Consider the following 12896-nt stretch of genomic DNA (forward strand, 5'->3'; position numbering starts at 1 on the left):
AGAAAATAAAGCATAGGTATTAAAGGATAGTTCTTATTACATCTTACTTTGAAATAATTTTTGCTATTAAAAAGACCAATATTTTCAATTCTGTTTTTGGCAGCTCAGCCACTCAGTCAAACAAAATTATTTGCTAAGCCCCAGTATTATAATGGGCTTATAAAATATATGTGTTGCAGCGCTTTTAGTCACCCATTTTAATCATGTTCAGTAGATTTTTCTTCAAACTGGACAGTGTCCAAAGTGCAATGAGGAGACATGATTGTGAGGTATTAAGACTTCTTGAAGAAATAATGTGGTTTGTAGACCTAAACTTAAGTAGAATTTCATAAGCCCTAATCTATTATTGAAAAGTAGCTGGTGAGTTTTGAGGGTGATAGTTGATTTATGTATGGATTAAAGCCTACCAGAGCTTTCTCTGTTCCTTGACTTTGAGAAGGAAGGAAAAAAGGAATTTCTTCTTTTCCTTTCCATCAGCTGCTGAGGGCAGGTTAAAAATACCTGGATGTACCTCCTGCTGTGTACACAGGTACCAGCCTGTGGCATCTGCATGAGTAGCTGAGCAAGGAGCTCATGGTCTCCAATATTTCTTTTCTTTCCCATGCAATGCAAGTTCATGATAAACATAAAGTGAGGAATGTTTGAGGCTACTTCTGTAAAATTTATGGCTAAATTATTAAACAGATTTTTTTTTTTTTTACTTTTTAAGGGTGTGAATAATTTTGTGCAGTACAAATTTAGCCACTTACCCTCGAAGGAAAGGCAAACAATAGTGGAACTGGCTAAGATGTTTCTGAACCGCATTAACTACTGGCACCTGGAGACACCTTCTCAGCGAAGACTGAGATCACCCAATGATGATATTGCGGGGTATAAAGTGAATTATACCAGGTAATGCTGCTTCTGCTTGTTGGGTGACTTCCTTACAAACAGGGCATGTTCAAAATTCAGGAGTACATCAGTATCTTTATGCCATAGATGGACCTTGTGAATTCTTGCAGATGTGGATTTAACATGACGACCTAAGGGTTTTAGTGAGACTGTATCAGTTTCACATGCATCCTTGGGTCTTGAGAGATATGCTCTTATCTCTAGAGCCTCTTACTCTACTTGCAGAGTAGAGGCTGGAACACTTGGAGAGAGTGTCCCAAGTGTTCCCATACTCCAAGAATGGGGAGTAGAGGCTGGAACATTTGTATCTAACAATGCCTCTGCAAGGTTTGTATTTGTCAAGTGCTGTCGGTCTTAATATTTGAGCCTCATGTAAGTTCCCTATTTATTATTCAACTTAAAAAAGAAAAAGAGAGAAGATAACATTTAGCATTGTAAAGCATCACTGTTTGAAATCAAATCACAGAGGAGTTGAAAAATCAAACTAATTTTGCAAGTGCTCGAACGCTAAATGGGGAACAGACATTACTAGGTTCCTTAAAATTACAGTTCTTGTTATGATCATTTAATGCATTGTTAGAATTTAAAGGAATAACTGAGTCGCTGGAGGATGAAGAGCTAGGATAAAAAAACATGTCTCTATTTATTTTCTTTTTCTCACAGGAGTAGTGCAGTGCCTTTTTCAGTGAGCAGTTCAGTGAGAGCAGTTCAGGGTGCTGCAGGTCAGGCAGCAGGTAGTTAACCTCTGTCAGCACGCTGCTCTCAGGAACGCCCCGGACATCTCTGCTGGCCCAGGGTGAGCACCACCTTCTGGCTGCTTTCCTGGTGGCCTTTCCTCTCACACACCTCCTCTCCATGGGGAGAGCAGCAGCAAACCTGGTGTGAGTTGAGACTCTGGCTGGTGACAGAGCAGACTGCTGCGTCTGACCTAGATGTGCTGTCACCATAAAGGACACTTGTAATTCTGGTGCTCCTAAGACCACGTTTGGTGGGTGTTTGACCTCCATTTGTTTGTGATAAGTGGGGTCAGCCAGGGGTGGTAGGAGTTAAATCTTATTAGGAATTGATAGATAATTGGTTCTGGTTGGTGGTTTTTTGTTGTTAGTTATTTTGTCACTTGTGTTTTCTCAAACTATCCCACCCACAGTCCCTAAGGTCCCCCCACGACCGAAAGTGCTCTTCCCACCAAATCTCACTTGTCATTGTGAGCTTGTCTCCTCTGTGTTGTCCAAGGCACTGCTCAGGGTGCTGCTGGGCACCATGGGCACACCTGAATTTTTTGCAGTTCCAATTTCATTTGAGAACCCGAGGATTTGAATGAAACTTCATCAGAGTTTCACATGCATTCTTGTGTTTTGAGAGCTGTGCTTTATCAGCCAAGAACAGGGAGTAGAAGTCTGTGAACAGCTCTATCTCACAAGTCTTTTGCAACACATACTTGCAAATATTAAGGCACAAGAGTTTGGGAGAACATTTCGAGACAGGCTGTACTTTGGGTCTGGATGAGGAAATGTGTGCAAGATCCAGCACAGTATGTTTGCATCCAATTCCTAATATTTTCCTTTCATTGCTGGAGCTTTCATAGTGGTTGTGGTCTGATTCTGCTAAAGCTCCAGATTCCAATGACTGTTCACTTACACAGATATCAAAATCTTGTTTATAGAATTAACAGATATTGTGATGTACATAGGCAGTGTACTCCTGAGTTATCTCTTTGGTACCATAATCTCTTTTCCTAGAAGGGAAACATGACATGCTGTAATTTTCCTCAATGAAAAGTTTATTATGGATGGAGATACTGGTAATGAAAGAGTAACAAGGCAGGGTATGATGGGAAGAAGCCAACTGGTGAAAGACCAGGGCAGGAATCCAGTTGGATTGGGATGGAGTTAGTTAAAAGTGTCACCCATTTGGCCTCTATGTGGGGAAAGGTAAAAGTTTAGAGGGTAAAACAGGCTGTGCTGAGGGTCTTTGGAGTCAGAGGCAGGAGAAGTGTGAGGCTGAATGGATGAGCTGTGGAGAGAATCCCTGACATACCCATGAATTGTCTGTAATCTATGATTATTCTCTGGAACAAGACTACTTTGTGTAAACTAGACTGTAGAGAAAAATAATATATGGAAACTTAAAAGTACTTGGTTGTCATTTCTGTAAAAAACTGGGCAATATAAATGCTGCTTAACTCTGTCCAGCCTTGTAGTGGAACTGATTTATACACTCATATAGCTCTCAGCTGCACTGTAAATGATGTGGGTAGTGGTTTTATTGCATTAAGTCCTATGTTAGGTGGTGATAAGTATCTGGCTTTTTTCTTCTTTACAGGTGGCTTTGTTACTGCAATGTCCCTCAGTTTTGTGACAGTCTACCTCGGTATGAAACCACCCAGGTGTTTGGTAGGACATTGCTTCGCTCTGTTTTTACTGTAATGAGACGACAGCTGCTGGAGCAGGCCAGGCAGGAAAAGGACAAGCTTCCTCAAGAAAAACGAACACTAATCCTCACTCATTTTCCAAAGTAAGGGGTCACAGTGTGCCTGCATTCAAAGTTAACCAGCAACTTCATTGTGGAAAGGGAGAAATTACCTGCAGCTTAAAATAATTTATCTTTTTATTCAGTAGCAACTAGATACTGCAGCTTTCTTTACTGCCATAACTTAGTGTATTTTATATAGAAAATTGCTTGCTTTGTTTTGTCCTAGGGTTTACTTTATGAAAGTAAAAACATGAATATATATGGATATATATATATATGAAAATTTATAAAAATATGAATAAAAGGATTATTGGTATTGCTGAGGGATTGTACTGTTTGCCTGTTAGCAGGTATTGTAGGTCAATTACTTCCTTTTTCTGTAGTCCTTGGAAAGAGTGGACCTCCAGAAACATGCTTGCATCTGCTTTGGTGATGGAGCATTAAAAAGCGGCAGTGTTGTACAGAGTTTATAAGAACTTCAGTTTAATTTAACATTGTAATAGTGAACAAAGTAGTCACCCCACCCCCAGAGGAGATGGGGTTATTAGAGAAGAGTCAGTATAAAACTGCATCATTGAATCCTAAACTGGTAAATTTCATACTGGGTATCTTTTCCAGTACTGGAATGTTGATGACAATCTCTCACAATAAAACAGCAATAATTACCTATAGTGGTATTGAAACATGGTCAACTTCGATAGTTATTAATTTCAAACACTTTTACTGGTGATAAAGAGGGGTAGTGATGATGACAGGATCATTCATTGTAATGAATTCCTGTTAAAATAGTGTATCACTTTAAATATATCCTTGTTTTACAAGGGTAGGTTGGTTCTCCAAGTCATACTTTAAAAGCCTGTCCCTCCTAACAACAAATGAACTGAACCTACAGAAGACTGGTGGCACTGATGCTATCTCTGCAAGCTACTGTGTTGTGCCAGAAGATAGGTTAGAGCTCAGGGGAATGAAAAACAACATGAACTTTCCTAAGCTGAGTAGAGCCGGGATTTGTCCTCCTATAATTGATAATTTATTTTACCACTTTGAAAAATATGTACAGTATCTTTGGGGTAGAGTGGATACAGGCCCTGAAACAGATATAGAAAAGGACTTGACACCCCATTGATGCAAGGAGCCAGATTTGTGAAGGAAGCAGGTGTGCATGTGCTCCTGTTTCCACTGCCTTTTAAAGCCTTTTGCAGTAATTTAAAAAGCATTATTATCCACCATAATTCCTTTTGATATTCTGCTGGGGGAAAAAAAGACAAGTACTGTTTGCAGGTGATCTGTGGGAATATGAATAACATTTTAAATCTTTCATGGGCCGTACTTATCTGAATCATTTGTCTTTCCTCTGGCACTGTTCTGAGTGAGCCCTGCAGAGGACCTGTGTCTCAGAGGATGGAGCCTGGCATTGGCACAGGGCTCTCCTCTGCCCTGGGTCTCCTTTTGGGAAAAGGAGCACGCAGGGCTTGTGTCTGTGCATGCCTAGGAAGGAGTGGCTAATGGGGCTGAAGGCAGAGCCTCTGTGCTTCCTGGAATTGGAGCTTTGGCTAAAGTTGAATTTGTCCTTCTGCTCTGTCACAGATGGTCAGGTCACTGCTACAAACTTTTTTAGCCATCATCAGCTGCACAGACAGCAGCAAACTCTGTGCATTGCTTAGGTATGGCTGTCCTGTATGTACAGTATGAGAGTCTGACTGGATCCTGAAAATCCCCATCCTGTTCAAGGAAGTTTTGCTCAACAGTCCTGAACAGTTTCTATACATGTAGATGACTCCAGAGAGTAGCAACGTGTACAACAGCAATGTGCCATGTCAGCTTCTGGTCTGAAAACCCCTTTTGTGCAATGTAGGGTAAGCAGCTGTCTTGCTGCTGGGAGGGAATTGTGTATTAGCCCTGAGAGGGTGAGGGTGCTGGACAGTCTGATCTGTGGAATTCAATAATGCTAAGAGAGGTTTAACATGGTGCTGTTTCTGTAGCTGTACCAAAGGAAGGTTAAAAATACTGTTATGCAACCACAAACATGCAATTGAAAGTTACAGTAGGACACTTAAAGGATTGAAAATATCTTCCTAAGAGCATTGTTAGTAACACTGGGATTCTGTCAAAGGCAGAAAGCAAATGCATCTGCAAAATACTTACTTATCAAACCAGACTTATTTGCCATCATTGTATAACATCAATCAACTCATAGCTTTCTCATTGGTGGAATTTTGTTCTGTAAAAGTAGTTTGTAACTGTCTTCCTGCACTTGCAAATTAGATTACTTGCATGTAATCAGAGGTAAGGTTTAGTAAGTGAAAGCATTCTACTGAATTATGATACTTCATGTCTACTCTGGCTTGTGTGATTTTTGCATGTATGGGGTTTTTTTAATAGCTCTGGCCAACAGCATTTTCTTGCTGACTTAGTAATGTTTTTTAATTTAAAAACATTGCAAGTGCTTATTTTGAAAAAGAACCTGTTTGGAATGATCCCATTAGTTGCTATTTTGCCTGGTTTTGTACCTAGGTTTCTGTCTATGCTGGAAGAAGAAGTGTACAGCCAGAATTCTCCTATTTGGGATCAGGATTTCATGGTGTCCAGTTCCAGAACTGGCCAGCTGGGAATCCAGACAGGTAATTTGCACTTAGTGATGGGTAACACAAAGGAAAAAACTGCATGATTTAGAACTAATGTGGGGCTTTTTAAATGTATATATTAGAGAGAGAGAAATGTTAATCTGTGACCTTTTAAAATAATAGTTTCATTCTCTTAATTGGTGAAACTCTCCCTTTCTTGAGTTTGATTTTTCCAACCAGTCTTAGAGCACTGTAAATAGGATAGATGGAGCTGAATGATGAGATTTAGCTTTTCAATAGAGCCCTACAAATAACCTTTTCATGAAGCTAAGTGCCAGCAGGCTTGGCAGGTATGTGAAAGAAGTTTGTTTTCTTAGCTTCAGCTCAGCACTGTGAACTGATGAAGCCTGATGTTTGCAATCCCTGTTGTCCAGCAGTCCCTCCTTAGGTAGAATTCAGTTTAGAAAAATACAGTGAGATAAAGCTTTAATGTTTCTACTTGGGAGCTGGTGGCATTGCTCTGTTGCACAGTGTTCACTGTTACTTTTTGGGTGGTGGGTGTCCATCTTTGGGACAGTCTTTCCATGAGCACCAGGATGGGTTCCGTGACCTGATTTTTTCTGTGTTTGTTTTTTATGTCACCGCAGTTATCAGTCCGCCTCCTGTTGCAAGATCTGTTGCATACAGTGCAAGTCCTTCATCTCTGGAGCAATCCAACAGTGGGAATATGAGTCCAGCTTGTAAAGTTTCTTCTGCCCTTGACCCAAACTTAGGTAATGGAGAAGGAGCCTTGCCTTTTGACTTCTGTTGATATTATCAGTAGTTGCAGTATATGCTAACCTTTGCCTTCACTCTACATTAGCAAACTTGAGGTGTTTTTGCTGAAAGATTTACACAGACATCCCTTTTTCTCCACTATGGTGATGTTTAACTAACAGCAATCACAACTGTATTTGCAAAAAAAAACCAATTGATTTGTTTAAATTAAATTAAAATGGGGACAGGTCTGGTGGTGTCAGAGGTTTTTGAAAAATACTTTCTTTGGAGTACATCTATTGTAAGTCATGAGGAGAGGTTTCATTTAAATGATGGTGGAGTAGAAGGAGCCATCACATTTGGGTTTTTCAATCTTTCAAGGTACTGAAAATGCATACATTTGAGCAGTGAAGAAAAAAACACAGACATACCAACTAGGTTAAATTTAAAACCTGAATGAGGTTAGGTCAAAGAAAAAAAAAACCCTTTCAAGGAAAAGAGTTGGTGGATGCATAAATTCTCCTAATAAATCCTTTTTCAAACATCTCAGGATTAATGAGCCTGTCAAGAGAGGTTGTTAGGTCAGAGAGATGATCCCAAGCTTATGTAAAGTGAGTCCTCAAAGAAGGAGAAAAACCAAAACCAAACTGAACTTTGAGTCTCAATGTTCACTACAGAGAAACTTAGGGCAGCTCCTAAACTGCAGTTTTCCTTAAGGTCATTTCTCTACTTGTCCCTCAGAAGTGGGAATGAGTAGGATAATGAGTGGGATAATCCTGAGCTGGCAGCTGGATCTCTGTTGCTGTACCTCTGCTAGTCCTTGGTGGTCTGTTCTTCTATGAATTTAACTAGTTTCTTTTGTTGTATAATACATGTGGCACAGCAGTCAGTAGGGCAGTTAACGATTAACTTGGTATATTTTTATTTGGAAATTTTATATGGATTTTTTAATATGTATGACACATCAGACTGTATGGGCCGCTTGGTTTACAGAAGAGGTGAAAGAATTTTGTGATGGATATTTAGTTCCAGTGAATCCTAAAAGGGGATTTTGTGTTATCAAGAAATAGGCACTGCAATTTGTGAATTGAGCACTGACCTTCCAAGACAGCAGCACAGAGGTTCCATGCAGAGGATTTTGAAGCAAAAAGAAAAAGCAAATGGTTTAACTGTGAATTCACAGAGGTGTAGTGGAAGGAGAGGTATATTTTTCCTGCTTCATGCTAATACCCCAGTGTAAAGCGAAAACTGAGAAGTGATAAATATTTTCCAGGTTTCATTTATTTCTCCTTGTCTATAGGGATAAACGCCCCCCCCAAAAAAAACCCAAAAAAACCAAACCTCAAACTTGTCATATAAACTAGAGGATATAACAGATGTGCTAGACTTCATAGTGCTTGTTTGTGACATTTTGGTGCATTCTAATTTGTCCGAGTTTCGTTTCATAGGGGAAAAGAGGAAAAATAATGAACCCTATTCTCTGGAGGATTCAAAGAGACCAAGGGTTGTAGGAGATATCCCCATTGAGTTAATCAATGAAGTAATGTCAACAATTACAGATCCTGCAGCAATGCTTGGGCCAGAGGTGAGATATAGGCTTGGTGTTGCAAATGGTCTGTTTGTGAATGGTCTGTTCTTAGTAAATGTTCCACATGGGTAGAATGTGATAAGCTAAGAGTCCTGTCAAGAAAAATAGGCTTTGAAAGGGTATGATTTGGGGAACAAAAAATACATCATTAGCATGAAAAATACTTCTACAGTTTTTTTAATGCTTTGTGTACAGTTAGCAAAGAGATGTGTAAACTATTAATAGTAAGAACATAGATCTCAGGTTGTCCTGCAAGGTGCTTTTGTTACAGAATGGTTAAAAAAGGCAAATTTTTTTAACCTTAACAAATTTTTACAAATCAGAATAGGATAATGAGAAAATAAAAACTATATCTTAAAATACCTTTGCCCCACGCCTCCCTTCTTCCCAAACTCAGCTGCATTCATGATTCTCTGCCTTCTCCCCCAAGCAGTGCTGGGGGATGGGGAATGGAGGCCGTGGTCAGTTCCCATTGTGGTGTTTGCTGCTTCTTCCTCCACAGGGAAGGACTTCCCACACTCTCTCCCTGCTCCAGTATGGGGTCCCTCCCATGACAGACAGTTCTCCGTGAAGTTCTCCAACATGGGTCCTTCCCATAGGCTGCAGTTCTTCATTAACTGCTCCACTGGTTGAACCTTAAATTTTTTTAACCTTAATTATTTTTTTTTAGTTTTTAAATAAAAAATTTGTTAAGGTTAAAAAGTGATTTGTTAAGGTTAAATAGGGTTCAAGTATTGCAGCAGAATGAAAGATCCAAAGTTAAAACCTCTCTCTGGTGCAGGAACTGATCTAAACAGTTATTTGCTCTGTCTTCCCCTGTTGCTCTTTTTTTTTTGTCTGGAAGAGAAAAACAAACAGAATTGCAGAATTGTGCCATGCACAGAATTGCACTTTTTTTTCCTTGGCTGGCTTTTCCTCCTTCTGTTCTCTCTGCCAGGCTATGTTTTGCCAGCAGCTCATTTGCCAAGATTTAGCTAGAAGCTGCTGAAGATTTGGAACCTCCTACATTTCTTATTCAAACTATGCACTGTGACTGATGGCTCTGCATATTACAAATGCTGTGCCAGCCTGGCTGTTGGGGCTGGCAGTGACTAGAAACCCAGCAGCCAAACTTTGCTCAAAAAAGTAAACAGTATGTGCATACAGAGATGTTTTGGCATTGTAAAATGATCTTGAAAAAAATAAGCTAAATAAATTTTCTATATTAATTTAATCAGCATTTAGATATGTACATGCAATTGCTAGATATGTAACAGCAAATTCTGTAGGAATTGAAATATTTTTTTAAGCTCTTAAAGTAGTGGTAGAGATAGTGGAAAGCACTAATAAAATGAAAAAGACCTACTTTTCCTGTGCTGCCATTAAAATGTGTGATTTGCAGTATGTGTAGGCGAATCCACAAGTCATGCCCAAGCTGGCTAAGAGTAAAGCAAATATGAAAACTTAGTGGCATAGGCTTAAACTAGATGAGTGCTATCCCTCAAGGGATTTTGGAACTTTTTGAGTCATAACCATTGTTGTTGTTATCTAATCTGTATCAATATAAATTCAGATTGGTCTTTGTACACTGTAGTGCAGACTTACATCTGGCTTATTTGATGGTGTCCCTTCTGCAAAGCTACGTTACAGAGGCAGTCATTGGCAGTTCTGTTGGAAACAGAGAGTGGGGTTTATTTGTTTGTTCATTAAGGCTGCTCTGTCAGAGGATGTGAAATCCCAAAACTGTGATTCTGTTCCTCGTTTGTGTGGCACAGACCAACTTCCTCTCGGCACACTCGGCCCGGGACGAGGCCGCCAGGCTGGAGGAGCGCAGGGGGGTGATTGAGTTCCACGTGGTCGGCAACTCCCTGAACCAGAAGCCCAACAAGAAGATCATGATGTGGCTGGTTGGTTTGCAGAACGTGTTCTCCCATCAGCTGCCTCGGATGCCGAAGGAATACATCACCCGCTTGGTCTTTGATCCGTGGGTATCCTTGGACTGCCTGTGAGGCAGAGGGAGTCCGGTGCTGTTTGCAGCAGAGGAGGGTTGGAGAGCAGCTCTGCCTCTGCTGTGCTTTTGCCATCTTTTCAAGCCCTCATAACTCCTGTTCAATCCGTTTGGGTTGTTCCCAACTACCTTCTTCGTGGCTGTATTAATAATAAGTGGCTTCTTGTGGAACGATGGAGGGTTGACATTGGCTGGATGCCAGATTCCCACAAAACCTGCTCCACTGCTCCCCACCTCAGCTGGACAGGGGAGAGAAAGTACAAAGTTCTTGGATAGAAGGACAAGGAGTGATCACTCACTGATAACTATCACAGGCAAAATAGACTCAACTTGATGAAAATACTTTGATTTTTTACAAATCAAATCAGAATAGGATAATGAGAAAATAAAAACTGCATCTTAAAATATCTTTGCCCCATGTCTCCCTTCTTCCCAAACTCAGCTGCATTCATGATTCTCTGCCTTCTCCCCCAAGCAGTGCTGGGGGATGGGGAATGGAGGCCGTGGTCAGTTCCCGTTGTGGTGTCTGCTGCTTCTTCCTCCACAGGGAAGGACTTCTCACACTCTCTCCCTGCTCCAGTATGGGGTCCCTCCCATGCCAGACAGCTCTCCATGAACTTCTCCAGCTTGGGTCCTTCCCACAGGCTGCAGTTCTCCATGAACTGCTCCACCAGTTTAACCTTCCACGGTGAACACCCTGGGGAGGCGCGTGTCCCTCTGCAGCCTGTGAAGGTGCCAGAGCAGGTGGATGCCTGAAGGAAAGCTGTGGCCCTGTGGGAAGCCCACCCTGGAGCAGCCTCCTGGAAGATTCTGTGAAGAGAGTTGCCCACACTACCTGCTAGAGCAGCTTTGCTGGCAGGACTTGTGTCCCTATGGAAAGGGACCTGTGCCACTGCGGTTCCTGTAGCCCAGGGGAGGGACCCCACACTGGAGCAGGGGAAGAGCTCCTGTGCCTGAGGAGGAAACTGTGACATAGCATGTGGTGAACTGACCATAACCCCATTCCCCTGCACTGCTTGGGGAAGAAAGTAGAGAATCAGGAAGGAGGAGGGGAAAGGTAGTTTTAGGATTTGTTTTACTTTCTGTCATCCTACTCTGATTTTGATTGGTAATAAATTCAGCTAATTTCCCCAAGTGAAGTCTGTTTGGCCTGTGGTGGTAGTTGTTATTTCTCCCTGCTCTTACCTCAACTCATGAGTTTTTCATTACATTTTGTCCCCCCTGACCAGCTGAGATGAGGAGTGATAGAGCAGCTTTGATGGGCACCTGGCATCCAGCCAGGGTGAAACCACTACAAAAGCTCAAGCTGCTGCATGGCTGCTGTCATTCCACAAGTAAAAAAAAAAACAACACTAAAATATGTACAAGAAAAAAGAATATATAATAAGTATAAAATCTTTTCCAATGGTGGCATATATAATATAACTACTCTTTTTGGCAGGGGGTCACTTTTGGCACCAACTGTTTTCCCCGAAATACATCATCTATATATTGACTGTATCATTTATAAGATTCATATGATACTGTATATTGAATAATCTAAAGGATGGTGCACTGTTTTCACACCTTGAGGATTATACTAAAATTCCTTATCCTTGACAGAAGAGTTGAGATTGCACCTTGCTGCATCTTTCCTGGCAGTCATGCTAAGTGCAACAGAAATGGATATTTATTCTGGTCTTGATTCCCGGAGGAGTGTGTGATTAGAAATAAGAAATGTTCTCTCTTACTTCATCAGCTGTATTTGAGACTGATAGGTTAACTATGGAGATTGCATGCAAGGAAACAGGAATCCCTTAGAAACGACTTGCTCTCCTGTAACTCCATTAACTTCTAATTTACTCTGGATAAAATCACCCTGAGAATTGTGCAATGGTGTAACTATCAGCAATTGATTCAATAAAAGCAATACAACTTTTATTTATTGGGCATTACCTGAGTATCTCAGAGTACTTGGCAAGGCCAGGAGATTGCTCTGTGATGATCACCTTTATGGTACATTGAAAGCATGATATTAAAGTAAGAACTCTTCTATAGATACAATGGCTAACTTAGGAGGCATACAGAATTGCATTATCATCATGGAAAGAAGTGAATCAAGTTTCTGAAAAAGGAAGGTTAATGGCACTTGATGTACTATGTACATGAATTAAAGTGATTGTTATTTTTGTCTGCTCAGGAAACATAAAACCCTTGCATTAATAAAAGATGGTCGTGTTATCGGTGGTATCTGCTTCCGGATGTTCCCCTCCCAAGGATTTACAGAGATTGTTTTCTGTGCTGTGACTTCCAATGAGCAAGTCAAGGTAAAAAGAATTCTGTATTACTACTGTTTATTAAATAGATTTGAGTCCCATTCACCCACTGCATGTGCTCCTCATACTTTTAGTCATGTTGAATATGCTGCTGAATTGCCAGACAGAAATAGATTTTGAAAGATACAGCAATTCTGAAAACAATACACAAAAATCCAACTAAAATGTGCAGATTTAGCATCATCATCGTAATAGTAGGATTACCTGCATTTAATTAATTAAATAAAATTTTTCTCAGCAGAGCAATAGTGGCCTGCCATTCTTGGAATTTTCATGCCTCTGTCCCTAGTAGTTGTGTCTCTGTCTAGTGTAACATCTTGTGG

At 40.6% G+C, this 12896-nt stretch overlaps 1 protein-coding gene across 1 annotated transcript in view; it reads left to right on the forward strand.

Annotated features, from left to right (window-relative positions):
• KAT2B (lysine acetyltransferase 2B) overlaps nt 1–12896 on the forward strand; it is a 40473-nt gene that overhangs the window by 16247 nt on the left and 11330 nt on the right. The window contains exons 5-11 of the mRNA XM_058030488.1: nt 710–891; nt 3214–3405; nt 5878–5984; nt 6575–6700; nt 8132–8268; nt 10026–10234; nt 12438–12564. Of these exons, the coding sequence (XP_057886471.1) occupies nt 710–891; nt 3214–3405; nt 5878–5984; nt 6575–6700; nt 8132–8268; nt 10026–10234; nt 12438–12564 (1080 nt within the window). The remainder of the gene's footprint in view (nt 1–709; nt 892–3213; nt 3406–5877; nt 5985–6574; nt 6701–8131; nt 8269–10025; nt 10235–12437; nt 12565–12896) is intronic.

This window comes from Melospiza georgiana, chromosome 1 (assembly GCF_028018845.1).
Source record: "Melospiza georgiana isolate bMelGeo1 chromosome 1, bMelGeo1.pri, whole genome shotgun sequence".
NCBI lineage: Eukaryota > Metazoa > Chordata > Aves > Passeriformes > Passerellidae > Melospiza > Melospiza georgiana.